Below are 27,977 nucleotides of genomic sequence, written 5' to 3'. Positions count from 1 at the left end.
AGTGATTTCTTCAATGAAATATAGTAAAATAACTTTATTAACCCTAGAAGAGCTGACCCGTGGAGTCTACGTATTTTTAACGCTTGAGTTTTCTTGTGAGTTTAAGAAAAAAAAAAAGCACCTAACAATTTCTAGCCATGTGAACTCTGACGTTTCTCCTTCAGGATGACAGCTAAAAAGTCACTCACCATCTGGTTCTACAAGAATAAAGTCATTAGCCACAGCAGTCCCTTACCCCAACACGCCCTGACAGGAGTTCAGGGTGGAGATCAGGAATGGGGCACTCTCTGCTCTGGGAAAACTGACAGAATAGGCCTGCAGGTAGTTAGATAATTTCCTGAGAAAATTCTATGAATTCAATTTTTTGCAACTTCTCATACTTAGAAAAGCACTAAAAGCATTAATAGTGACAAATGCTCCTCATGACTAGCAGCAACCTTCTACAAAGATGTGTCCTTGATTGCACGTATCCCCTTCACCACAATCACCTATATACTGACGTCCCCATTATGTCCTTGGAGCAGTTCGTCAGAGCTGACTGAGAGGCTGTCCTCCAGGCTATAGTCCAGTGAGTCCTCCCAAAAAACTGAACTCCCAGCTCTTATGTTGTCGTTTGTTTCCAGTCAACAAGGACCTCACTGATTTCCCAGGAGACCTCCTCAGGTGAGCCTGTTCTCATTCTCAATGAAGACACTTCCATTTCTCACCTACAGTCTAGGCTGGACATCGTTTGTCTACTTATAGAGTCCAGGGAAGGATCTCTACGCCATTGTTCCAACTCTTGGTTAAGATATGGGTATGACCAAGACGGAAGAGCATACGCGCTTCTTAGACAGAAGCAGTGAAGGTTTTTAATGGGCTCCTTAGCAGGGAGAGTCTGGCTTGAACTCCAGAGTCACCCTCATGGCCTTGTATAGTTGTCTTTATTTAAATTTCTAGCCTCAGCCCATTAAAACATCATAATACTGAAGAATTGAAATAAAAATATTATTTAAAAACTCATTTGTTAATAAAATGATATTTTTAGCAGTAATATAGGAATGGTTTCTGCTTGTTTTAGAACCCTAATCCTTAGAAAGTTTCCCAAACCTCTAAATGTACTTTAAATGTCCTTCTGACTTTAAAAGTACCTACTCAGTGCTGTATGCACCAACTGGAAAGGATAGAAAGATGATTGATCCATCAGTGTCCTCTTTCCAAAGTGCCTAAATTAAATAAATGAATTTCCACTTAGCTCTTTGTTGCTTTTAGAAATTGTGACCTTCCAGTGTGCATGTTACTGATACCTGCCCTGCTGGAAAGGCTCTACCCCAGTTGTTGCTAAATATATTAAAATCCCTGCCTGTGTCCCTTCTATTCAAGCATGTTTTATTTTGTTTGTCTTTCAAAGGGGCAAAGACATCATGATGGAATGTAAGAAATTCCTTGGATTGCATTGTCCCCAGGAATATCCTTCCCTGCTCTGTGATTACTTGCTGGGTCCTAAGGACAAAACAAGTTTGCAGCTGGCACTGAGGTAACCCTCGTCCCTTCCAAGACTCCGCAGGCTGCTGTGGTATCAGTGCTGGGGACACTGCTAGTGGCCACATCCTCATGAGAGAACTCTGTGCTATCGCATGCACCTCATTCTTTTCTTCTCTGAAAAGGAATGTTCTGGAGAAACACTTGCCTCGGTGCAGCTGATCTGAGTTCTTCCATGTCCTGAGGACCTGCCGCTGTTCCAGTGAACGCTTTAAACATCTCTGTTCTCCTTCCAAGTTCTCAAGCTGCTGCTGCCTTTCAACTCCATGTTTCCTGCGCTTTGGGCTTTTTGAGCAAATAAGAGTCCTGAACCAGGTGAGTTCCTCCTAGTGCAGTCAGCACGTGGAAGTGTGCAAATAGAGGCACAGGTGAGCTCCTGGATTCTCCACCACTGTTCAGTGTTGGGCAGGGTGCCATCTATTTACTGTGTTTCTCTGGGAGTCTGGACAGTCTGGACCTGCAGTGCTTGGCAGGCGGAGAGCGTGGAGTCATATGAGAGTTTCTGACAAACCTAGAACTTTCACTCAGCTTCTGCTTTCCATTGGTGGCTTTGTAGTCTTAAGGGGAAATTGACAGCCAGAAACCCTAATGGAGAAGGAAACAGCGGTATGAATGGGCAGTACAGCTTAATGCAGAGTGAATGGGGAAAGTACACTATGGATTTCTACACTGGGTGGAACTGAATGATTGTGATATTTTTAGTGAAAGAATGGAATCCAGGAAAACAGAGGGGAAGGGGAATTGTGCCATGTATCAGAATCAGCAGATAGATATATGGTATATTTTATACTATGTATTCATATATATGTACCATATATGTATATTATTGTATGTAAAATTACATACAATTGATGACACACTTTCTCCCAGTTCTGTTTTTTAGGCTGTCATTGTTCTGCAGTCAGTGACAGAGAGAGGGGGAGGAGAATTCATTATTCCCATTTAGACCTATATGAAAAATATAGGAAACAACACACTACCTGTTTAGCCCTCACTCTGTGGATGATACTCTGCTAAGTGCTCTTAAATGTTCTGGTTGGTCTAATATTCAATACAACTCTAGGAATATTTTCCCGACTTTATATTTGAGGAAACTGAGGCTCAGGGAAGTTAAGTGATTCCCCAGCATCACACGTGTGTCCTGGCAGAATCTAGACTCAATGCAGAAACCCATATCACATATAAATAATTATTTAACTTCCATCCTCTGTAATTCTCAAGCTCTTTGTTTTCTTCTTTGGTGCTTTCTGAAGATCATTTTTCCCTGCTTGACTCCTAAGTGCACTGGCTACTCCAGCTTTGTGCCCTCTTCAGACTCTCCTTCTCTTTCTCACTCCTAAAAGTTGAAGGTCCTCATGAGCTTTCGGTCGTCATCTCGTTCTACACTCTACTCCTAAGGAACGACATCCACATATGCTGCTTCCAATGGGAAGTCTGTCTTTAGATGTTTCTTGGCCACTTTATGGAGTCCATGTGCTTTCTCCCCTTCTTGAGATGCCTCATTCCAGATTCTGGTGAGAGAATCCCCTTTTCCCTATCTCTCATTGTAATAGGAAACTTAATTGAAATAATTTAGCATGATTACTGTGTTTATATCTTTTATCTCTTCCAAACTGAACTCTCCAGAAGAATAGGTTTGGCATTCTCTCTTTTCACCTCTGTATTCTCAGAACTATCAAATATCCGATATAGAAATATGAAGTTTTAAAATATAACCTGGAACTTCCCTGCTGGTGCAGTGGTTAAGAATCCGCCTGCCATTGCAGGGGAAACGGGTTCGATCCCTGGTCCGGGAAGATCCCACATGCCGCGGAGCCACTAAGCTTGTGGGCCACAACTACTGAGCCTGTGCTGTACAGCCCGTGAGCCACAACTACTGAGCCCACGTGCAGCAACTACTGAAACCCGCACGCGTAGAGCCCGTGCTCCACAAGAGAAGCCATCGCAATGAGAAGCCCGCGCATCACAACGAAGAGTAGCCCCTGCTCGCCAAAACTAGAGAAAGCCTGCGCACAGCAACAAAGACCCAGCACTGTGAACAATAAATAAAATTTAAAAAAATGAAATAAAATATAAACCACTGAAATAAATGAATGATGAGAATTATGAGTAGAATTTATCATCCATGTTTCAGTATGCCTTGCGAATTAAAGCTACTTCTTTTTGTAAGAATAAAAAAATCCAAATGTCATCTGGGGGAGAGTTTCATAAATTAAACAAGAAAATAATTTGAAACAATATACAGGTAAGCATATTTTATTATATTGAAAACACTATAAAGGTGAACATGATATTATATGAACAAAACTATTTTAAATACCATACATAGTATGACTGAGATAAAGTAGAAGAATAAATAGATGACTACATTAGAGCCCTTTGCACTTTAATCACTATCATTTTGACTCCTGGTCTGATCATTTCTAAATCTCTACTGTATATGAGTCTAGTTCTGATACTTGCTCTGTCTCTTCAAACTGTGTTTTTCACCTTTCAGTATGGTAAGTTTCTGTTGAAAGTTGAACATGATGTATGGGGTAAAAGGAACTGAGGTAAATTGGCCTTTAGGGTGAGGAGTTACAGTTATCTTCCTACGAGGTTGGCTGTGTTTACTTCTAGTCCTGGGCTGTGTTTCTGCCCTCTTTATTTTCCATATCAGCGAAGCTGGCTTATCCTTTGGGATTGGTCTTCTTGAAAATAGATTTATTAGACCTGTTTGACAAGTAACCACCATAGGTGACAGGTCTATATCTTGTTCACCATTTTATCATTAGTACAGAGTTCATAATAATTATTCCAAATAATTATTAACAAAGAGTATTCTTAGATTTTCCATTAGACCTCCCATCAGAAGCTTCTAGTGACCTCGCGTCAGAACCTTATATTGAAGTAATTATTAAGCATCATTAGATGATTCAGTACATTTCTACTGAGCCTCTTGGTTCATCATTCTCCATCTCACAGTGAAGACGTAGGGTGGTAAAAATGTAGGGCATAGGATGCTAGATAAAATTAGCCTTCTCTGCTTTCCTGGTGTCAGAGTCTTTGTAATGTTATACGTTCTTTTTCATTTAGTATTTTTCTGGGCAGGGGTTGTCTTGCTACTACTGAATTACTTCCTTTATCATCTTGAGTTGAGTATCTTAAGAGGGAAGCAAAAATGGAAACATAAAGGGCCCATACCATGATTTTCCATAATGTGCAATACATCATTGATTTGCTTCTCCATTCAACTTTCTTGGAAAGCTGTCCTTGCATTTGATGTACTGAGGTAAAAGGAAAACAAATGCAAATCTGACTATGATGAGAGTGAAAGAAGTAAAGTGACTCCCCAGGTGAAATAATGACAATGGGAGTTCTACTCTTGTTACCCTTCCACTTGCTCCAGAATGGGTTCTGCTGATTAATTTCAGCAAATCAGCTCTCACTAAGGTCAGTTCTATCTGTTTCCCTTGTAGTGGATGGTTTCAAGCGCAGAGCAGCTTACTGACATTCAACATCATATTCATCAAAATAATGATACATTATCACTGTAAGTGATTAAATGTCAGGATTTAAAGTAAATCAAATCTTGAACATTGATATGAGTTTTCAGTACATCAAATCCATGAAATCTCTTCAGAAGCAAAAAATAGTTCAAAAAAGGAAAACAATGCAGAGAAAAAAATAATCCACATCCATTCTAGGTTCCACCCTATGTCTCTCCTCCAATACAGACGGCAAATATCTCAAACCTATTTTCTGTATATATTGTCATTCCCTTCTCTTATTCATCCTTCCACCTTCTCCACTATGGTTTCTGCTGATTAATTCTACCAAACAAGCTGTCACTAAGTGGCCAATGCCATCTCTTTTCCCAATGTAGGAGAACTTTCCATCTACGTTTTCACGAATGCATTGAATCTTCTAAGCAGTTCCAGTCTTTCAGACATGGTCTTCTCACTTTTCTCTCTTGTCCTGTTAACATATGGCCATTCCCCTTGCTTTCCTTTGTAGCGTTCCCTCACTTTTAACGTTAAGGTGATAGGATTCAATTTTCAGTCCTTTTCTCATGTGATACTCTCCTCCTGTTTGATCACTTCTTCTGTTCCATGCTTTACACTTCATGGAATTGCTTATAAATTGCCATCTCCAGTATCCAATGGACATTTGCACTGAAATGTCTACTAGTTAACTATAGGTAATATCTACTGCTTTAATTTCTATATCCTCGCATGACATGATCCACCTTCTGCTGGGGAAATTCCATTTTCCCACCTTCTCACTGTAGCACTAAATTTAACCGATATTAATTTCTACTACAAATTAGTACTATTTTAAAAATAATTAAATTTAATTGTGAGTTAACTGATTTTTAAAATTTATTTATTTATTTATTTGGCTGTGCCAGGTGTTAGTTGTGGTACACGGGATCTTCATTGCTGCGTGCAGGATCTTCATCGCGACATTCGGGATCTTTGGTTGCAGCATTCAGGATCTTTTAGTTGTTTGCGGCATGTGGGCTCTTACTTGTGGCATGCAGGATCTAGTTCCCTGACCAGGGATGGAATCCGGGCCCCCTGTATTGGGAGAGCAGAGTCTTAAACACTGCACCACCAAGGAAGTCCCTGTATTAACTGATTATTGTTTTTAGGTTACTTTCCTTTAAAAAAAAAAATCAAAGTTACCCAAAGCAGAATTGGATTAGTTATGTTCACCTCTAGGTCCTGAGGGCAACCCACGACCTGGCTAGAAGAAGTCTATTTTTATTTCTAACGTGAAAATCGTAATGATGGGTCAAGGAATTGTAACATACATTCTTTCATCAGGTTGCACATTCAGGCTTGGTGTTTCTTTCTTTTTTTTTTTTTTTTAGTGGTACGCCCGCCTCTCACTGTTTTGGCCTCTCCCATTGCGGAGCACAGGCTCCGGACGCGCAGGCTCAGCGGCCATGGCTCACGGGCCCAGCCGCTCCGTAGCATGTGGGATCTTCCCAGACCGGGGCACGAACCTGTGTCCCCTGCATCTGCAGGCGGACTCTCAACCACTGCGCCACCAGGGAAGCCCCTTGGTGTTTCTTTTTTAAAGAAAAAAAACAAAACAGGAAGTTTTCTCTAGTAAGAATTTAATGCACAAAGAAAACTCATAAACTGAGTTAATACAAAGTATATATTTATTCTCTTAACCACATTGTATACATGCACATAATATTATGTAAATAAAAATAATTTAAATCTTTATAAATAGTGAAATAAATATTAAAATAGATAAATAAATGTTTAAGTAGATAAGTAAGTAGATAGATCAGCATGGGCATCTATGAGGGACGAGTGCCTGTAGAGTAGAACATCATGTTGCTTACTATTCCTGAAAACACTGGACAAATTCATTCAATTCAGGGCATGATGAGAGCAGAAATGAGAGTCTTTGACATGGCAGCACAGGTGGAAGTGTGGTGTTGTTAGGCAGTGAGAATCATTTCTCAGGTTGAACCAGGTGTGTGTCATTCCTTCCTCCTGAGTCTTTCTTGCAAGTTTGTTGATGAAGAGAAGGATCTCATGACTTCTGCTCTGACAATCTCCCAGGCACAAGGGCTGTACTTCTTCTCTTGCAGATAGACAGTGATTCTGTGGAAGTATTTCCTCACAGCCAGGATGGAGTCCTCCTTCAGCAGGGGAGTCCCTTCCAGCCCCGCCTCCTGCATCAGACAGGCTTGCAGGTCAGTGAGCTGCTGATAAAGTGCAGTGCAGAACTTGTCCAGGAGGGTCTCATCCCAAGCGGCAGCCGAGCCCTCTGTGCTGAAGAGCTGGAAGGTCTGCTGGATCATCTCATGGACGACAGCGATGGCTTGAGCCTTCTGGAACTGGTTGCCTCCAAACACCTCCTGGGGGAATCCAAAGTCATTTCTGTCCTTCAGGCAGGAGAAGGGGGAGATTCTCCTCATCTGTTGCAGGAGCATCAGGGCCCTCGTGTTAGCCAGGCTGTGGGTCTGAGGCAGGTCGCAGCCCAGAGAGCAGTTGGAGTTGCAGCTGAGCAGCACCAGGGCCAGGAGTAAGGACAAGGTTGGGGCCATCGGGGACCCTGCAGATGCTGCTGGCCTGGCTGAGGTGGGGACTCTGTGAACCCTGCTCTCTAGGTTCTCTGAAGACCTTCCTTCAGGCCTGGGTCTTAAATGGGAGCGAATTGGTTTCCATTTTCTGAATGTTCCCTCTAACTTTCTACTTCTGTTTTTGCTTTTCATTTTGCACTCTCCAGATGGGTTAGGACAACATTTCTCAACCTTTTTTTTCCCCATTATTGCCTCTTCTCCTGCCCACAGATCCTTTTCAGATAGGTTTTTTCCTAATTGCCCCCAGCATGAAATTTTGATAACACAGATATACTGTGTGTCTAGTTTTGTACTTCATGGGTATATTTACTTTATATGTAGACAGAGAAAGTGCAAAGCTTACTGTTTGTATTCTATGCAGGGTTAAGAATGACATAAAATTGAAAGCTATAAATTAAGTGGAAAAGCTATTGAATTTTGTTATAACTTATGACTAAGTTTGCAGAATGATTTTTGAGGTAGGATATTTACTTATATAAATAGTAATATATCAAATTACATATCCATATAAGTTTTATATAAATACTTTATAATAATACCAAAGTATAGATATACTTAAAAATAATGTAAAATTGCTCAAAATCATTGAAAATCTTAAATTATTTTCTTAACATTTATTTTTCGGTAATTTAAATTTTGCTTCATATCAGAAAATAATTTTTAATTTCACTGGCTGCTAGATATTCATCAAATATTATCAACATTTTTTTTTATCACTTGCCATAATTATGGATGTGTTGAACAACTTTAGTAGAATTAAACAATAAAATATCATAGAACCTTCCCTGGAACCGGGAACAGCACGCTTCTCTACGCGGTCGCAAGAGGGCACAGGATGTCTTTTGATCGGATGTGTTAGGGAAACGCCCACATCGGAGAGTTGGAGGTTCCGCGGTTTGGGCAGCACGAGAGGGAGTGGGTCGGGTTCTCACGGAGCAATTTTATACTGATATAGTAGTGCGAAAAACCCCCTTCATTTTCACGGTGCTGAGTGCTGCAGAGGGAACCTTAATGCGGCCTCTCCAGCGATATTTTTGTCTGGTAGCAAGCCCGGAACCTTGCATTTTCTGGGCTTCCCCTGAGTTTTGTGCTTTATTTTCGCACAGAAACTTGAGCGAGGCCATTTTTGGGAAAGAAGCCGTTTTCTGAGGGGTTTGAAGCTGGGAAGCGAGTTGGGGCCGATTTTACAGATTCGGGCTCGTTTCTGGCGCTGTGCTGCGACGGCTCAGAGAGAGGGGAACGCGGCGGCGATGGGACGACAGGACAGTGTCGGGGACGCCTTGGGGGTGAGTCGGAGCGCGGCCACCACCGGGGCTGAGGACGCGGGAGCTGAGCGCGCCTGTAGATGCTCTGGGACTTCATGGTGTCTTTCAAGGATACAGCGTTAAAGTGGGGGAGGAAGTACTGAATAACTGAAAAGTGGGAATATTTTAAAACTCACAGTATTTTTTAATATTTTTAAATTAAATTTATATTGTTTTATTTAAATATTTTAGAATTTTTTACATTTTAATATATTTTCTGAAAATATTTTAAATATTGAAGGTAGGGTATTAAAATATATGGTTGTTAAAACACAGCATTTTATTAAACTGTTTAAACTATAGTTTCTTCATACTAAAACAAGAATTTAATATAATTTTACTTTCCTAGCTTTAATGGAAGCAAACTCATTAATATTTTCAAGACTACTTCTTTACCTGTTTGAGAGAACTGCAGTGTTTGACAATTTCTTGTGACTCTGTGACAGTCTTAAATAATTTTTATTTAACTCGAGTTTCTGAAACACCTTTCTCAGGACCCCAGCTCGACTGTAGTGTAGAAAGAAGAGTTAGTGTCCTGTTCAAGCAGTTGAGGACATTGACCAGGTCTGAGCCTCTCATTTTCTGTGGTAAGAATTTTAGAGACTGAACAGAAATTGCCCAAATTTCATTGGCAACGTGAAGCCTTCCTCTGTAAGACTGTCAGCGTCATCCAAATGCAGGGTCATTTCTGTCTTTATTTAAAATTTTGCTATTTTCTTCAGCATGTATGTTGTGGCATTTCCATTTTTATATATTGCCTTAAAATATGATTTATCTTGATCACTTAGATTTGGTGCCTTCTTACATTCCATGCTTGAGGGAAGCCCTCCCTTTCTTTACCCAAATAGCCAGGAAATAGCTTTCGAAGTAACGTTGTGACCTTCCATAGCTAAAAATATAGGAATGTCCCATTTTTCATCACCCTCTGCCCCATCTACATTTTATAACCTATATCCTGGTCTCTATAACTTTTATTTTTTTATTTCGTTTATTTATTTATTTATTTATTTTTGGCTGCGTTGGGTCTTCACTGCTGTGTGCGGGCTTTCTCTAGTTGCGGCGAGCAGGGGTTACTCTTCCTTGCGGTGCACAGGCTTCTCATTGCGGTGGCCTCTCTTGTTGCGGAGCACGGGCTCCAGGCGCGGGCTCAGTAGTTGTGGCACGTGGGCTTAGTTGCTCCACAGCATATGGGATCTTTCCGGACAGGGATTGAACCCGTGTCCCCTGAGTCGGCAGGCGGTTTCTTAACCACTGCGCCACCCGGGAAGTCCCTCTATAGCTTTTAAAAACATCTTTGTCTTAAAATAATATCACCAGAGGTGGTCTGAGACTAACTGAGGATGAGGGAAGGGACCGTTTATCTCATTTATACTATACATTTATACAGAGCAGCCATTTTTCCTCGATGCTGGTTCTCTGCAAATGTTTCAAGTGCTGTAGGATTTCTCTCCTTAATGTACCAGACACTGCACTAGGCCTGGAAACTTGGGCTTTGCTCCTTCGCAGTCCAGAAGGCAACCCCTCTCCTAGAGTTTGCATTTGGGGCCTCAACACGCACACCCCTGACACTGTTAAGGGAGCGGCAGTCAAAGCCTCTCTTGGTGGGGCTGATCATGGACTCTACAAGTTACTATATGTCACATTAATGCTAAAGGCAGCTATGTTCACTAAATTCAGATTCTCAGACTATAATCTGCAAACTTCATTTAATCTTTACATTTGCCTGTGTGACAACTACTTGAGTTGTCTCAGTTTTTTAGAAGAGGAAATCAAAATCTGATGTCATTTAAATTCAGGAGCCCCAGATTTTTGTCAGAGTGGAGCCTTCTGCTGCTCCCAGGCCCTCCTCTTCATCAGCTCTGAGCACTGGCCCTCAGCTGCACTGAGCACGTGGTGCTTCCCTCATTCTAATCCTGCTTCTAGTGTCTGTCCTCCCTGCTCCCTGGAGGGCAGTCACCATCCCTGCCTTACTTTCCTAACAATCCACATTGCCAAGCACATTGTTACACATATATGCAGTGAGTACACTTTTGGTGACAGAAGGAAGAGAATGGTATGAATTAGCCCTTGGTGTTAACATTTATGCCACTCTTATCCGTAGACTATGTCTGAAAACATGAGCTATGACTCCTGTAAAGTCATGTAGAGGAATTCAAATCTAATGTCTTAACCCCTTAAAGGAGAAATGGAGAGAGGTGAGGCTAGTTGTATTTTGGTGCATTACAAAGCGTGAAAATAGAGTAAAATATCAAATCTCTAAGTACTCTTATTAGAATTCAAAAAGAGATAGATTGAGACTCAGGTTTTTATTACAACCTTGGGTCTCATTTAGATGAATACATCCATTGGATTGATACTCTTTCATGTTCCAGGAGTGTAATTTCCAGTGTAATGAATTGAAGTTGCGACATTTTATGTTGCCCATAAATGGAAGACAAATTGCAAAAACGTGGAAACAACAGTGGGATAAGTAGAGAAATGACATTCCTGGCCTATTTAAGAATCTCATTTGCAGGCAGGTAGTCAGAGCAGCTGGATACAGGCTCCCACAGCCAGACACCTGCATCACCAGGCTCACCGGGGCCTGCCACCCTCCTCACTGAGGACACCCAGGATGATGTTCTCCAGCCCTGTCTGCACCCTTAGCTGTGACCAGCCCCAAACCATGGCCGGCCAAAGCAGGAGACCTTCACAGTTCTACACCTAAGGGGGAGAATCTTCCTTGTTTTCCTGCCTGAAGGACAAGAATGTTTTCAGGTTCCCTTAGGACAAGCTGGATGACAGTTGGTTCCAAAATGCTCAGGCTGCCTCATTCTTTATGAAATGATCCAGCAGATCTTCAGTCTCTTCAGCCCAAAGAGCTGAAATTCCTATTAGGCTTGATCGCCACTGGGAAGATCTAGAGACCAGTTTGGTGCAGGAGATGGAGAGGAAAAGACTCTGTTGGGCAATGAGGACTCCAGCCAGATTTTGAAGTACTCCTTCCAAAGGACCAGGCTTGATCTGAAAAGAAAGTCCACAGCTGCTGTGACCGGGACACTATCAGACTGGAAGCTGTGAAAGTCAGTGGGTGCTTTCCTCGTATGTTCAACCTCAGAGAGAACCCAGGAGTGGGAAAGGAGATTTGGACCCAGTCTTCCACAATGGGATCTTATCTACTTATAGGTAGCCTCAAGCATGTCAATATTCACTGAGTTCAGAACTTTTTCTTTGCTTCAGTTGTTAACTGCATTGAGTCATCTCAGCAGATTGTTTTACAATAGTAAGAGGAAAGTATAGTTTTGAGTTTTTATTTGTAATAATTAGAATTTATTTCTCTATGGTATTTTTTTACTTACAAAATTTATTCTTCATATTATTATGTGGTCCTTTGTGTCTTGTTCTGCTTTGCTTCTGGGTGCAAATGGTGTATTTTATTTTACTTTTAAATTTATTTTATTGAAGTATAGTTGATTTACAGTGTTGTGTTAATTTCTACTGAACAGCAACCTGATTCTGTTATAAATATATATACATACTTTTTCTTATTCTTTTCCATTATGGTTTATCACAGGATATGGAATGTAGTTCCCTGTGCTACACAGTAGGACCTGTTGTTTATCCATTCTCTATATAATAGTTTGCATCCACTAATCCCAAACTGCCAATCCAACCCTCCCCCTCGGCAACCACAAGTCTGTCTCTATGTCTTTGAGTCTGTTTCTGTTTTGTAAATAAGTTCATTTGTGTCATATTTTAGATTCTACATATAAGTGATACCATTATGGTGTTTGTCTTTCTCTTTCTGACTTACTTGACTGAGTGTGATAATCTCTACTTCCATCCATGTTGCTGCAAATGGCATTATTTCATAGTTTTTTGTGGCTGAGTAGTATTTAAATGGTGTGTTTTATTTTTCAATTTTTTAAAATTAATTTTTATTGGAGTATGGTTGCTTTACAATGTTGTGTTAGTTTCTACTGTACAGCAAAGTGAATCAGCTATACATATACTTATAGCCCCTCTTTTTTGGATTTCCTTCCCATTTTAGGTTACCACAGAGCATCCAGTAGAGTTCCCTGTGCTATACAGTAGGTTCTCATTAGTAATCTATTTTATACATAGTATCAATAGTGTATATATGTCAATCCCAACTCCCAATTCCTCCTACTTCCCCTCCCCCCTTGGTATCCATACATTTTCTCTGCATCTGTGTCTCTACTTCTGCTTTGCAAATAAGATCATCTTTACCACAAATGGTGTGTTTTAAATGTTAGGTCTTCTCATACTCTTAAAGAGATAGGAAGTGTCCTTAAACCTTTAATCTGCCTTAAAATCCAAAAGGAATGTAAATAGTTTTGTTCGTTTCATTGATTTTGAAAATATTTTGAAGTATCTCTGCTCCCAGTAATTTTCTTGTGTTTGTGAATATATTGGCCAATAAAAGAAAGATATTACTTTCCTAGTGGAGCATTCTGTCAGAGAAGACAGGCATTAAACAGTAAGAAATTAGGTAGGAACCCTTTTCAGGGCTGTGAAGGAGACGCATAAGGCACTATGACAGGTTATAGCAGTGGAGATTCAATTAAAGGAATGCTAATACGGTGACAGGGAGAAAATAGAATACTGGGAGCATGTGGGATTGCATGGGTCAAGGAAAGCTTCCAGAGGAAGCAGTTGGTGATCTGGCATCTCAAGGGTCTGTAGGAGTTAGCCAGGTAATTAACTAATGGTCAATTTTGGACATATTATGTGGAAATATTCTAGGGTAGCAGGTACATATAAGTGCTTGGAGAGGAACAAGTGTTTGGAGATGTGACCCTGGGGAAAGACATGCATATGGAGGTCACAATCATAGAGAGGACATTTGGAACTATTTGGGAGGTTGAGAGTGTATGTGCAGAGAGGATGAAGTGTGGGACTAGCACGGAATTTTGAGGAACACCAATTCCCTAAGATGAGAGGGAGCAGTCAACAAAGGAAGGGGAGGAGGAGGGGCAGAAAAGCAGAGGATGGTGGTGACACGGAGACCAGATGAGCATCAGACCTTAAGATGGAGGGTGTGGTAACAAGTGTCCAATGCTTCTGAGATGTCAGCTGAGGCTGCCTGACAGCGATCTCTGATCTCAGTAACATGTAGCTTATTATAAATCTTGGCTGAGCAGGAGAACAGGGAGAACAGGGAGGCTGAAGCCAAATTATAACAACTGGAAAAATGAGGTGCATGTGAAGTTAGGGACGGATATTGCAGAGAATGCTCAAGATGTTTGGATGTGAACAGAATGACAGAAGCAAGATAATAACCTACAGGTGGTTATTAAGAAATGGGCATATTTAGGATGAAGAAGATGAAAATTAAGCATATTAATATTGATCAAAACTAGACAGTAAAAAGGAAAATGTTGATACAGCAGAGAGAGGAGGTAACTGATAAAGCATAAGCATCTTATTGTACTAAGGCCTTCTCTACTTTGCATCAAGGGAATCTCTCCCAAAAGCTAAACCTTTTGGAATTCTCCCTCTGTTTGCTCTCACAGAGGTTTTTCACCCTGGTTCAGTGAACCGTGGTGAGGCTTGGGATGAGTAAGAGGTACTTTCTTTTTTCTTTTATGAAGTGATATGTGGTCTAAATGTGAGAATGGAAGTGGGAATGGAGATAGGCTAAATGTCCATCTCTCTTCTCAGGCCAATCAGTTCTATGCCAAGCATGATGGTGTTAAAAATCTGCTTAATGAAATATTTAAATAAATTTGAACACTTTTAAAAAAATATTATCTTCTGAATAATTTTTTAAAATACAGCTGTTTGATACAGGAAAAACAAAATTTTCCTTGTCATGTCAATAAGAGCATTTGGATAATTAGTAGCTAGGATTTATTATTAACACCATGAATTAATAAACTCAGAGAAACATTTTGTTTGATACTTATGACAATCATATATTGATTAAATATTATATATGTCTAAACATTTATAATAATTTTAAACTTGTATAGAAATATATTGTACTACAGATCTTCAAACCAGTATATTACAAAGTATAAAATCAAAAAATGTTTAAACATTTAATGAATTTGGATTCACCAGTAAATCCTGTCTTTCCTTATTAGCCCCTGTCTGATAGATATTACACATCCACTTTTGGATTCAATTATATATCGGTTTACTAAGAAACCAGGCAAAATGACTTCCTGCCTTAATATTTGTCCCTGAACAGATTAAATTTTAAAAATATCTTTTTCCTGGCATATTCAAAGATAATAAGAAAATAAAAGAAAAACAATTCAGAACCTGGAAACAAGTAGGTTCTCTTCTTCATTAACAAGTTGACAGGAAAACTCAGGAATTAAAGAAAAAATATTTTGATTCTCAAGATACTGAAGTTCACTGACTTTCACTGGTACTTGAAGTTAAGCAAATTGGCTAATTTCACTGCCCCCTTTCTGACTGGTTACTAATTAAAGGAATGGTTGATGCAAATATTTAGACCAAGCCATGGTTAGGGAACAATTGGTTAAATGGTTTTAAAAAAATCCAAACTTTTTTCAAATAATAAATTACAGTAAAAATTATTTTAGATATTTATTTGGGATTATCCCTTGGGAGGAACCAGACAAAGCGTATTCTTTCTTGTAGCCTCATTTTACTTCTTGCTGTTTCCTTTCTCTCATCAATACTCCCTGTCAGGTATGATTTGAACTTGAACTATTTAGACACAATCTAACTAGTGTATTATATGAGCTAAATGACTGATGTCGTGCATCTTAGTTCAGGCTGCTCTAAAAAGGTACCAGAGACTGGGTGGCTTATAAATGGCAGAGTTTTATTTGTCAAAGTCTGTCGCCTGGAAGTCTGAGATCAGCATGCCAGCACTGTTGAGTTCTGGTGAGAGCCCTCTTCTAGGTTGCATACTGCCAGCTTCTCTTTGTATCCTCACATGGTGGAGAGCAAAGAGAGGAAGCAAACTGTCTTGTGAGTCTCATGAAGGCATTAATCCCATTCATGAGGGTTCACCCTCATAACCTCATCTACTCCTAATAACCTCCTAAATATCCCACCTCGTAATACCATCACATTGAGGGGTAGGGTTTCCGTATATGAATTTTGGATACACACACACATTCAGTCTGTAAAGCGGTGATAAGAAGATCTGAAGGTATTGTGTTTATGGCAAGGATTCATTAGAATGTATTTCATCTTGACATTTATTTGAGGATAAAGAACACCTTCCTTGATGCTGCCCTTACTTTTAATGGCACATTAAAACCTGTACTGATTATTAATTAAATGTTACAATGCTACTGTGAACATGATTACCAAGGACCTGCCAGACAAATTCTACAGACTTTCAGTCTTTATCAAAAATGATGATGACAGCAACTACAAATTCCTTAGCCCTTATAGAGGACTCACTTAATCTTTCCAACATAGTTGAAACTGAGTTGTTAATATTCTAATATTCTCGTTTCCAAGAGTCACCTGCTAAGAGTTTATGTGTATAAAACAATCTAATAAGTAAATGGTAAGTCCAGGTTTCACAACCTAGTAGGTCATATTCCAAATTCCACCTCCCTATCCACACCTTAGACATCTGTGCAAACGGCATGTATTGAACCATAACTTATTTTCGGGAAAGCCCTATACTTTTCTCATAACATTGATATTCCTTTGTCGTCTCATACTTCGCTGTTACAAATTCTCTATATTTTCATAAGTTTATCGTCCACCTACAAATTTGTAGATGTGTTGACCAAATTACAAAGTGTCCTGATTATTTTACATAATAAACAAAATGAAATTATCAACTGGTAATTATTTCTGATAGCCTTAAATGTGATCAACAAAATTAATAATTCTAATTATTTTAAAATAATCATATTTAGCACAGGGAACTCTACTCAATATTCTGTAATAACCTGTATAAGAATCTGAAAAAGAATGAATATATGTACGTGTATAACTGAATCACTTTGCTCTATACCTGAAACTAACACTATATTGTAAATCAACTATAATAAAAATTTTTTTAAAAATCATATTTAATTATCCAAGGATGATTCATATAGATTGTTCAGTTAATTCTCACCATAAATTTATGAGCTGCGTGCTAGACAAGACCCTTGAGAGTTTTGACCCCTGCACCAGATTGGATTACAAACATTTCAACGAGTCCTCTGTAGACAACACCAAAGCTCTAGTGGATTCAGGCAACAAATACTTAACGCTACCAACTTACATGAATATGGGAAATGATTGGAAGAATATAAGACGATGTATACTAACGGGTAAAATGTGAGGGATGGAGCAGAGCATCCCCACGGCCATCAGCAGCGAGATCAGGAGTCCAGAAATTCAGCGCTTCACCTGGACCACCGTGAAAGGGAGCTCAGGTCCTCTGCAAGGCAAAGCCCTCAAAGCTGCCTTCGCTGCGCCGCAGCGGCCGGGAGGGGGCGCCCGAACTCGCCCCAAAGGACCGACGGGCACCGCCCACCCAGCGGGACCCGCTTCCGGATCCAGCTCCGCGAACTCCGGCGCAGCGCCCGCGGGAAGAACCGGCGAGTCGCCGTCTGCAGGAGCCCCGGCCCAGGAAAGGCGCCGCCGGGGCCCAGGGAGCGCGTGGGGCCGCGAGAGCAGAGAGGAAACTTCCTTTTCGGGCCTGACTGCGGAGGGGAGCTTTGCCGCGGCTTCGTAGTCTTCATTTTCTGCACCTGCCTCTGCGTCCATCCTTCCCTTCCTGGTAGGAGCTTTTAGCCAGACCGGTTGACGCCGGTGCCCATTTATGCAGGGATTGACGGCTCGAAATCAGAGCATGTCGTGGTATGTGTTCAGATTAACACACTTTTCTAGGGAGAAAGGAAATCGGGGAAAGGGTAAACGCATCTACATTCTGGAAGGGAAGCTACTAGATATTGGGACCCTCCAGTGGGAAGACTTGGGGACAAGGCTGAGACTTAAAGAAGCCTCGTGGGAAAGGGAAAATGTGAAATTAATTAACCTTTAATGTAAATGGTTAATTTCTCGTCCAATGTTTATGTTGTTGAAAAAATATTTTTAAATTTAAAAGTATTAAACTCACACTGTCTAAATATTTTATTTATGCCAAAAGAAGACTTTATTATAAGTTCCTGGCTTCAATGGAAGCAAAATCATCAGTAATATTTTCAGAATTACTTCTTTGCTTATCTCATTTCAATTGAGAGAAGGCCGTATTTGGCAATCTCTTATGACCCAGTAACTGTCTTTAATAATTAATCTAAAGTTACAGAATCTTTTGGTCCTCTCATTTGTTTTACTTGGGGTTTTTTTGTTTGTTTCTTTTTTGTTTTTTGGCTGCATTGGGTCTTCTTGCTGTGCACAGGCTTTCTGTAGTTGCATCGAACGGGCTTCTCATTGTGGTGGCTTCTTTTGTTGGCAGAGCACGGCTAGGTGCATAGGCTTCAGTAATTGCAGCATGCGGGCTCAGTAGTTGCCACACACGGGCCCTAAATCTAGCAGGCTTCAGTAGTTGTGGTGCGTGGGCTCAGTATTGCGGCACACAGGCTCTAGGGCTCACAGGCTTCAGTAGTTGTGGTGCATGCACGGACTTAGTTGTTCCGTGGCATGTGGGATCTTCCCGGACCAGAGATCAAACCCACGTCTCCTGCATTGGCAGGCGGATTCTTAACCACTGCACCACCAGGGAAGTCCCCTCTCATTTGTTTTAAGCAAGTGTCTTCTATGTCTCTGATTATAAAATGTACTCAGTTATGATAACAGTTATGAGTTGTATTCTCATTAAATAGAGCATATAACATAAGATGGTACGTTCAATGGAGTATGGTATTCTCATTATCCCTATTTTAAAGCTGAGAAAAACTGTACAATAGGAAAAAGGAAACAGTTGATCTAAATCATGCAGGAGGTTGAAGGAAGACTAAGGAGATGCCTGGCTAACAAATTTACTGGTCACCTGAGAAGACAAGAGTAACCCACAAGAGAAAATGGAGGAAAACTATAGTTTTCAAACAGATTTACTGGCACAACTATGTTAAGCTTATTACATTTATCACTTTTATTAACAACCCTGAGGACCAGTAATATCCCTAACATTGTGCAGGATACTGGGTGGGAATAAGAAGTGTAGAAGTGCTTCTACTCTGGGGAGTAAATCACAAGCATTTAAGTGACTCTCAGTTACAAGGCCTTGGGTGAGTATGTGCACAGGGAAGGGTGGGGAGAGGGGTTGAAAGTAAAGGGCAAGACCTTGATCCTGAAAAGTACAGGAGCATAGGAAATTATTAGAGTAATAAAAGCTTAAATGTCTTATATGAAATGTAGAAACCATGGTAGGATTTTGGGGAGTCAATTTTAATTAATTAACTCTGGCTCATTACAGTAGGGTTTGTAACCCCATGTTCAAATCTCAGCCAAACCTCAGTCTATGGTGGTAAATAAATGATGTGCTGGGATTAGATGAGATGCTTTGACACGTTGCAAATAGTCAAATATCAAGCTTCTAGCTTATATCTGCATATTGACATTTGATTTATTATGTTTGATTTATAAAATGTGAGTGACGTGCATGTAAGTGTCTTAATAGGCAAGGGAGACAGAGGAATGTAGGCTGGATTTAAAGGTAATATTTACAGAGATAAATAACCTGAAAAGGTGCAGGGAGGAGTTTTCACAATAATTAAAGGCCTTCCCACTCTTTCTTAGGGTCACTTTCAGCCTTTAGCTTTTAGAATTAGCAGGCAAATTCTTCAGGGAAGTATCTTAAAGAACTGGTAGAATAGCAAGCATGTCAGAAAACACCAATAAATGTGTTAAAATATTTTTGTCAGAAAACACCTATAAATATGTGAGAATATTTTTAACACATCATGGGATAAAGTGAAAAGTCATCCACCTTCTTTTTCAAGAGAAATAAACTCCTGGTTCAAGGATTTTAAATGGGTTCAATAAGAAAAGAAATTCAGATTAAAAAAACAACTATGGATGCATAACAAATAAAATATCAGTAAAATAAATAGGCATGTTAATGATTAATAAATCATATAAGTAGAATTTAATAATTCAAGGATGATTACAGCATAGCTATTAATATAATTCAGTAGATTGAAGAAGTCTTGTGTTCAGAATGCAGAGCTTTACCAAGTTCTTGGATGAAAAACCTCAGTGGTGTAAAACTTTGATTGCACTCAGACTGGTTGTGAGAGAGGAGCAGAGAATGATGTCATGTACTTTAACCTGAGAACCTGGAAATACAGAGTTGCCATTAACTGATTAGAGAACAATGAGAAAGGACGGGTTCTTGTTATTATTTTATTTATTTATTTTTTAAGGAGAGTTAATTTTGAATAACATAAATGTGAGATGATTACTAGATACCAGCTGTCAAATAGGCAGTTGGGTATGTCATTCCAGAACTTAGCTTTGGAAGACGTGAGTATCACGATTGTTTTTCAATCCCTGAAACTAGATTAGATCAGGACTTATTTCATGAGTTTAAACTGGAAAGAATTCTGGGCACAGAACACAGGAAAGGCACCAATGTTTGTGTCACGAATGAAACTCAGAATGGGCAGCCAGTGAGATGGGAGGAGCACAATGTGAGTGTGGCTTCTGGGATCCAGTTTAGGGCATGACAGACTATGTGTCTTCTACTTTTATAACACAAAGTTTGTATAAAAAATGAATAATGAATTTCTTTAAAGAGGTGAAAAAGTGTCAGTGCAAGAGCAGTAGGTGCATTGTGTATGGATAGGAAACTCATGGGGACTTCCCTGGTGGTGCAGTGGTTAAGAATCCGCCTGCCAGTGCAGGGGACACGGGTTCAAGCCCTGGTCCGGGAAGATCCCACACGCCACGGAGCAACTAAGCCCGTGCACCACAACTACTGAGCCTGCGCTCTAGAGCCCACGAGCCACGCTACCGAGCCCATGTGCCACAACTACTGAAGCCCGCACACCAGAGCCCGTGCTCTGCAACAAGAGAAGCCACTGCAAGGAGAAGCCCGCGCACCGCAACGAAGAATAGCCCCCACTCGCCACAACTAGAGAAGGCCCACGTGCAGCAACGGAGACCCAACGCAGCCAAAAATAAATAAATAAATGAATAAAATTTTTTTTTAAAAAAAAGGAAATTCACGGAGGAAACTTGAATTTCCAGTGGACACTGTCACCTATCTTAGTGTGCTGGTCTTGAAGCTAAAGCCTCAGCTCCACAGCTATCCTTCTCAACTCTGCTCTGTGATGCTGGGGCTCCAGTTCTTTTGACTACATTTCTCCTTTGCCAGCAGATTTTTTTCTTCTAAAGTTCTTCCATACAAGTTGCAAGAGATGGACTAGAAGGCTGGAGGAAATTTTTCTGTTTTTCTGACTAGACTGTGACTGATAACAGCGACCATCAATTAGGAAAACGACAACTAATGGTTGCTACTAGATGCTATCTGTCACCTATCAGGTTGGCAAAAACTAAAAAGAATGATAAGATTGTGTTTTGGATAATGTGTGGGAGCACATATAAACTTATATGCTCTTGAATATGGATCAACATAGCCATTTTATCGTGGAGAATTGGCGGTATGTATTTGCAATGTGTATGTATTTTGACCAATATAGTTGACTGATGGCACCTTCTTCAGAGAAAGACTCTTACTTGGGTATAAGACACCTGCATGACACTTGTAGAAGTCTCTCCTCTGAAAGCACTAAATCCTGGGAAGGACCGGCTCTAGGATGTGACATTGCCAGCAATTATGGACCTGGGACTTTATGGAAAAGAGACTAAGATTAAACCTGGGAGAGCCCAGGATTGGAGAGCAAAACATTACATTTCATAACTCCTGCTTTTTTCTTCCTGCCTCTGCATTGCTGCTGAAAGACCAAAAACCAAAACCAGTTCAGAAGCTATTTTTTATCTTTCTCATACTAAAAAAGCAACAAACAGTATTAATGAAAAATGCATGTGACTATCTGCATTGATATGAGATCTCTATTGTTTCCATTTTACTCACTTTTAAGGTAAATCAAAGTATCTTCTACTGATCGTTCTTTCTCAAAAAAGGTTTACTAATTCCCAGGAAATCTTTTAGAAGTATAATACACAGAAAATGCAAGTATCTTCAGCATACAGCACAAGGAAATTTCACACACTGAATACACTGTGAAACTAGCACCCAAGTTAAAAGTAATAGATTTTGCCCAGGACCTAGCATGTTTCTTATGTTGCCTTCCAGTTGCTACCTCAGAGCAGCTCTCCTTCTCCTCCCTGATGGTAGCCACTCTGTGACTCTAACAGTCCTGATTATTTCTGACAGACACACTTTTATGCCTCTTGTGTATATTTACTCATTGAATCCTGAGAATAATCCTATGAAAAAATATTACTATTGTCCCCATATTAAAGATGAGAAAACTAGGGAGCTTAGTGTTTGTGTTATTTGTCAAGGTCACACTTCTATTAATAGAAGAGCTGGGATCCAGTGCCATGAACCCTGGCTCCTTCTCACAGACGTTTTGAAAATCCTAGAACTCTCCTTTAACTGTGCTCTCTTCCTGTGGCTTTCACTCTAACAGAAACCTTGAAGCTGGAAACCTGCACAGAACCAGAGCAGCTGTGTAGCTGGTCAGTGAGTTGGAGGGACTGAAGTTATGTATAAGGGATGAATGGTTCAGTAAAGCAGGACCGAGGAGAAGGTGGGAGGAAGGTGCCAGGATTGGCCAGTCAACACCATATGTCACCAACTTCCCTCGAGGAGATGACTCCTTCCCACAGGTATTTGCACCGACCACTCTTTCCTGGTGGTATAAATCAGTTACACCTATGACATCAGGACTAACCATTCTCCATAATTTCCAGGACTTCCCTCAATTCCATGGAATGCCACCTTTTGACAAGCATTTCCTGATAGTGGTAGGACTGTTTCAAAGGACAAAATGGACAAATACTATTTGGAGATCGATTCATATAGAAAAAATAAGGATTTAGGTTTTCAGAATAAAAAAAAAAACTCATGTTTTCTTTCATAAGAATTGAAAAAAATAAAACAAAATGCAAATTTAGTAAAATAGGTGAATATATTTTCTAAATTTTAATACAGTGTACACAAAAATATCTTTTACATTAAAATATAAATAAGATACAAGAATAAATATATAAATATAAGTAAGTAAACAATAAATAACATCAGGGCAGTCATCTCTTAAGGACTGATGCCCTTAGGGCTTAATAATTTTAACATATACTTGTGTATTATTGCTGACAAAGTATCAGCTGAATTAATACAATAAATTCTGTGATTAAAGTTGAAATAAGAGCCTTCTGAAATGACCAAACACGTATGTGCAAGGGTGATAGGGCATCTTAGTCAATGAGAATCATTTCAAGGTGACCCCAGGTCTCCATGCATAATTCTTATCCTTTCTTGCAAGTTGGTTGATGAATACAAGGATCTCATGATTTCCACTCTGACAATTTCCCAGGCACAGTCACTGTATTTCTTCTCTTTCAGGTAGAGATGGATTCCCTGGAAGTACCTCTTCACGGCCAGTGTAGGGCCCATCACTCCCAGGGCAGTTTCTTCATCTTCCATCGCCTGCACCAAGCAGGCGTCCAGGTCCTCCAGCTGCTGATGGAGTCCAGTGCAGAGTTTGTCCAGGAGGGAGGTGTCCCAGGCAGCAGAGGAGCGCTCTGTGTGGAAGAGGCGGAAGACCTGCTGGAGCATCTCGTGGAGGACAGAGGTGGCCTGGGCCTTCGGGAGCTGGCTGCCATCCACCATGTCCTGGGGGAAACCGAAGTCTTTTCTGTCCTTCAGACAGAAGCGAGGGGAGATTCTCCGCATCTGGCCCAGAAGCATGAAGTTCTTCCTGCTAATCCGCACGTGGTTCTGAGACAGGTCGCAGCCCAGAGATCCACCAGGGCCGTAGCTGAACATCACCAGGGCGGTCAGTAGAGAGAGCACGAAGGCCATGGGGCAAATGAGGCTGCTGCTGGCCTGGCTGAGACGGGCGTCTGGGGGAGCCTTGGGGGTAGGTTCTCTGGTGACATTCTTTCTAAGCAAGGCCATTAAATAGGGAACACAGTAATTTTCATTTTCTAAACATATCTGTCACTTTTACTTCCTTTTTTGGGTTTCATTTATGTATTCTCAGTGTCTAAGATGTTATCAATCTAAAGTATTAATTTTGCACTTTTCCCAATAACTTCTGATGTGCCCATCCAAATGGATATTTATTAATCAAATGAGAAATGTCTTTGTGTTAAAGTCAGAAATGCTACAGGTATGTAAGTACATTCTCTCTCTCCTTCTCATGCATAAATATTGCTTTTCTCTGTTCCAGGAACAAATTTTTAGCCATGACCTTAGTCTCCATTTTTACTGCCTTACTTTATATAGAAAGGCAGGCTTCCTCAGCCCTATGGTTTCTGTACTTTTTTAGGGATTTACTAGACCACCTCTGGCATTTAAGCTCTTTGAAGCCAAAGAGGGGTTTCATAGCAGAGGCTGATGATTATAAGTGAATGAGCTTTTTAATGTTTCTCTTCCTTCACATTCATACATGTCCATGTAGTTATGCTTCAGGGGACCACAAGGTTAGTACTAGTACCCTTTCTTTCCACCATTTTCTTACTGGAGACCTAGTCCTCCACAGGCTGGGCCAATACTCCCACCGGGAATACTGGTTCTTTTCAGAGAATATGGGTGTTGAGGTCCTAATTCCAAGAAAATTGTATTTCCCCAGCAGCACCTCAGTCACAAGGGAGAGATCACATCTAGTCACACCCTCTCCTCTAGAGTGACAGAGTCCCCTTCCTAACCTGGACTCCCTGCCTGAGGGCAGGCTCACCACATCCCGAGGACTTTAAAATCTCCTTTCTGTGGAGGGATTTGTTTATTGTTGGGAAAATAATTCATCTTCCAGGACCCTCACCCTTGCCCCTGGAGTGTTTTTGTGAAGGACCTTAGTCCTCAGTGGTGACCTCCTCTTCTCCTGACCCGTATCAGAAGTGTCAGCAGCCCTCAGATGCTAAGAGCAAAAGTGTGTTTTCTCTAAGGAGGTGGAGGAATTATCCAATTCTAATCATTTCACCCTGAGTAAACAAATAATTTTTATTTTACCAAATACAAATTTTATTATTCAACTCTTTTACTAAAACTAGTGAACACTTGTTACATTCAGAATTTCTGAGCTGGGGGCAGAGAATTCAACGATGGTGTTGTCTCTCATTAAAGCTTATGTCACAGAAACCAGTGAGGTTCAGTTGTTCATTCAGTCAGTTGATGCCAGTGGGCTTCTCCCTTCCTCTGTCTCTGTCTCCCTCTGAGAATGCAGGGCAGCGAGGCCCAGGATTAGGTCAGAGAGAAATCGCCTTCTTTCCTCTACTTGTGTGCGATTCTACATTTAAAGTTTTAAAGTTTTTTATAAATTATATTCACTTAGTGACTTATTGGGCAAAATTTGTCTTGCTGCTCCTTGTTAGTTCTAATTCATGGTGAGGTAAGAGCAATACAGGGAAGTAAAAAAGGCAGAGGGGCTGCGGTCTCTATCATTTTCAATGCTTTAAATTTTTTGTTTCTCATTGCTACTTTCTTAGAAAGTAAAATTCCACAATTATTTTGTGGGTGAAAAGGAAACTAATGTAAGGTGAAATTCACGAATGTGAAAGAAGGGCAGTGATTTTCCACAGACACAATGACATATTCTAAGTTAGCAAAATTTAATACAGCATTGTTGGGGCAGGATAAAAGCCAATATGAATAACAGAAAGTCTGGAAAATGGCTGCTTCTGCCAGAAACTCAAAGAAGACCGAGTCCTGGGTTAACGGACTGCCTTCAGCTTTGCAAGACCAGGCACCTGATTTTTCTTTCATTTAATCGATATGTGATTATTTTTGAAGAAAGAGGGAAGAAGTCACACCGATCAGCTCACAAGCAACTGGCAACCAGAACCCAATGGCTAGAACACTAACCCTCTGTGGCAGGATCGTGGAGATCAGCCTTGCTGAGCATCTGTCTAGTTGATGAATCCATTCAGGTAATACGAAGAGTGCTTTGAGAACACTAGAATTAAAAGGAAGGGAATTAGATGATGCCAAATGATACTGATCTTAATCTGGATAGTAATCGTCATATAAAAGTAGCAACTGGGGACTTCCCTGATGGTCCAGTGGGTAAGACTCCGAGCTTCCAATGCAGGGGGCCCGGGTTCAATCCCTGATTGGGGAAGTAGATCCCACATGCATGCCACAACTAAAGATCCTGCATGCCTCAAAAAAGATCCCGCATGTTGCAACTAAGACCTGGTGCAGCCAAAATAAATAAATATTAAGAAAAAAAATATTAAGAAAAAAAAAGGGAGAAACAGAGTCTTTGCTGAGAGATGTAGGGAATATGTTGAAAAAAAAAAAAGTAACAACCGAATTTTATTGCTTGCTTATAAGGAACTAGCCACTTTCTAAGTTCTGTTAACTTGGTCCTCTCAGTAACCCTATTTCAATCACACTCACTTATACAGCTGGAGACAAATATCAATCTGGACAGATGAACTATTCCAAACGTACCATAGATACAAGGGCAAACCTTAGTGAGGGGCTTTTCTGTGATTTGTCTGAAAGAGCCCAGTAAAGAAAGTGAAGGTGGAAAAGAACATGATATTTAAGAACCAACTAAATCATCAGAGGGAAGATAGCGAGATGACAAAGGACCCTTAATTCCACTTCAGATGCCAAAGGATTGCTGTCGCTTGTTTTGGAGGGCTACACAGGGTGTGGTCTGTCAACCGAGCTGACTGTAAGTTCTAAGCAAAAATAGGCAAAATCCTTATTAAACAGTTAGAAAGGAGTGGATTTTTCTGCCAATTGAAGGAACAAGTCTAAGATTTTATGAGTGATTTCTTCAACGAAATACAGTAAATAGCTTTATTAATCCAAGAACAGCAGACTTCTGGAATCTATGTATTTTTAACTCTTGAGTTTTCTTGTGAGTTTAAGAACAAAGTAAAAGCATCTAACGATTTCTATCCATATGAGCTCTGACATTTCTTCTTCAGGATAACAACTAAAAAGTCACTCGCCATCCGGCTCTACAAGAATGAAGTCACTAGTCACTGTAGTCCCTGACCCCAGCGTGCCCTGTTAGGAGTTCAGGGTGGAGATGAAGAACGAGGCACACTGTGCTCTGGGAAAACTGACAGAACAGGCCAGTAGGTCGTTAAATAATTTCCCAAGAAAATTTAATAAACGCAATTTCTTGCATGTTCTCCGTATGTAAAAAGCCCTAAAATCATTAACAGAGACATCTGTTCCTCATAACTAGCAGCAAACTTCTACCAAGTTGTGTCCTTGATTGCATGTACCTCCCTCACCAAAATCACCAGTATATACTGACGTCCCCCTTACGTCCTTGGGGCAGTTCGTCAGAGCTGAAAGGCTGTCCTCCAGGCTATAGTCCTCAGTAAGTCCTCCCAAAAAAATGAACTCTCAGCTCTCATGTTGTGGTTTGTTTTCAGTCGACAAGGACCTCACTGATTTCCCAGGAGACCTCCTCAGGTCAGCCTGTTCTCATTCTCAATGAAGACACCTCCATTTCTCACCTACAGTCCAGGCTGGACATCCGTTTGTCTACTGATAGAGTCCAGGGAAGGATCTCTACTCTATTGTTCCAACTATTGGTTAAGATATGGGTATGACCAAGACAGAAGCGCATATGCGCTTCTTAGACAGAAGCAGTGAAGGTTTTTAATGGGCTCCTTAGCAGGGAGAGTCTGGCTTGAACTCCAGAGTCACCCTCATGGCCTTGTATAGTTGTCTTTATTTAAATTTCTAGCCTCAGCCCATTAAAACATCATAATACTGAAGAATTGAAATAAAAATATTTTAAAAATCATTTGTTAATAAAATGATATTTTTAGCAGTAATATAGGAATGGTTTCTGCTTGTTTTAGGACCCTAATCCTTAGAAAGTTTCCCAAACCTCTAAATGTCCTTCTGACTTTAGAAGTACCTACTCAGTGCTGTATGCACCAACTGGAAAGAACAGAAAGATGATCCATCAGTGTCCTCTTTCCAAAGTGCCTAAATTAAATAAATGAATTTCCACTTA

At 40.4% G+C, this 27,977-nt stretch overlaps 3 protein-coding genes and 1 long non-coding RNA gene across 4 annotated transcripts in view; 1 reads left to right on the top strand and 3 right to left on the bottom strand.

Moving 5' to 3' along the window:
* Nucleotides 1-78: 78 nt before the first annotated feature.
* Nucleotides 79-27,977, top strand: LOC125964721 (uncharacterized). Its single transcript, XR_007477957.1, has 2 exons — nt 79-663; nt 27,425-27,977. It is a non-coding gene; the product is annotated as an uncharacterized LOC125964721 (long non-coding RNA).
* Nucleotides 6,975-7,637, bottom strand: LOC125964698 (interferon alpha-1-like). The gene has a single exon (XM_049711082.1). It carries the CDS (start codon nt 7,571-7,573, stop codon nt 7,004-7,006), a length of 570 nt encoding a protein of 189 aa, XP_049567039.1. The 5' UTR covers nt 7,574-7,637; the 3' UTR covers nt 6,975-7,003.
* KLHL9 (kelch like family member 9) overlaps nt 9,511-27,977 on the bottom strand; it is a 153,676-nt gene continuing 135,209 nt past the window's right edge. Inside the window, exon 10 of the transcript XR_007477942.1 lies at nt 9,511-9,861. The gene's annotated coding sequence lies outside the window, so the exon portion shown is untranslated. The remainder of the gene's footprint in view (nt 9,862-27,977) is intronic.
* Nucleotides 23,258-23,848, bottom strand: LOC125964710 (interferon omega-1-like). Its single transcript, XM_049711093.1, has one exon. The coding sequence runs from the start codon at nt 23,843-23,845 to the stop codon at nt 23,258-23,260; it is 588 nt and encodes a 195-aa protein (XP_049567050.1). The 5' UTR covers nt 23,846-23,848.

Source organism: Orcinus orca, chromosome 6 (assembly GCF_937001465.1).
Source record: "Orcinus orca chromosome 6, mOrcOrc1.1, whole genome shotgun sequence".
Taxonomy (NCBI): Eukaryota; Metazoa; Chordata; class Mammalia; order Artiodactyla; family Delphinidae; genus Orcinus; species Orcinus orca.
This window is presented reverse-complemented; position numbering and strand designations above follow the sequence as displayed.

Coding starts and splice junctions, on each gene's coding strand:
- LOC125964698 (XM_049711082.1), bottom strand. CDS start 7,573: ATGGCCCCAACCTTGTCCTTACTCCTGGCCCTGGTGCTGCTCAGCTGC.
- LOC125964710 (XM_049711093.1), bottom strand. CDS start 23,845: ATGGCCTTCGTGCTCTCTCTACTGACCGCCCTGGTGATGTTCAGCTAC.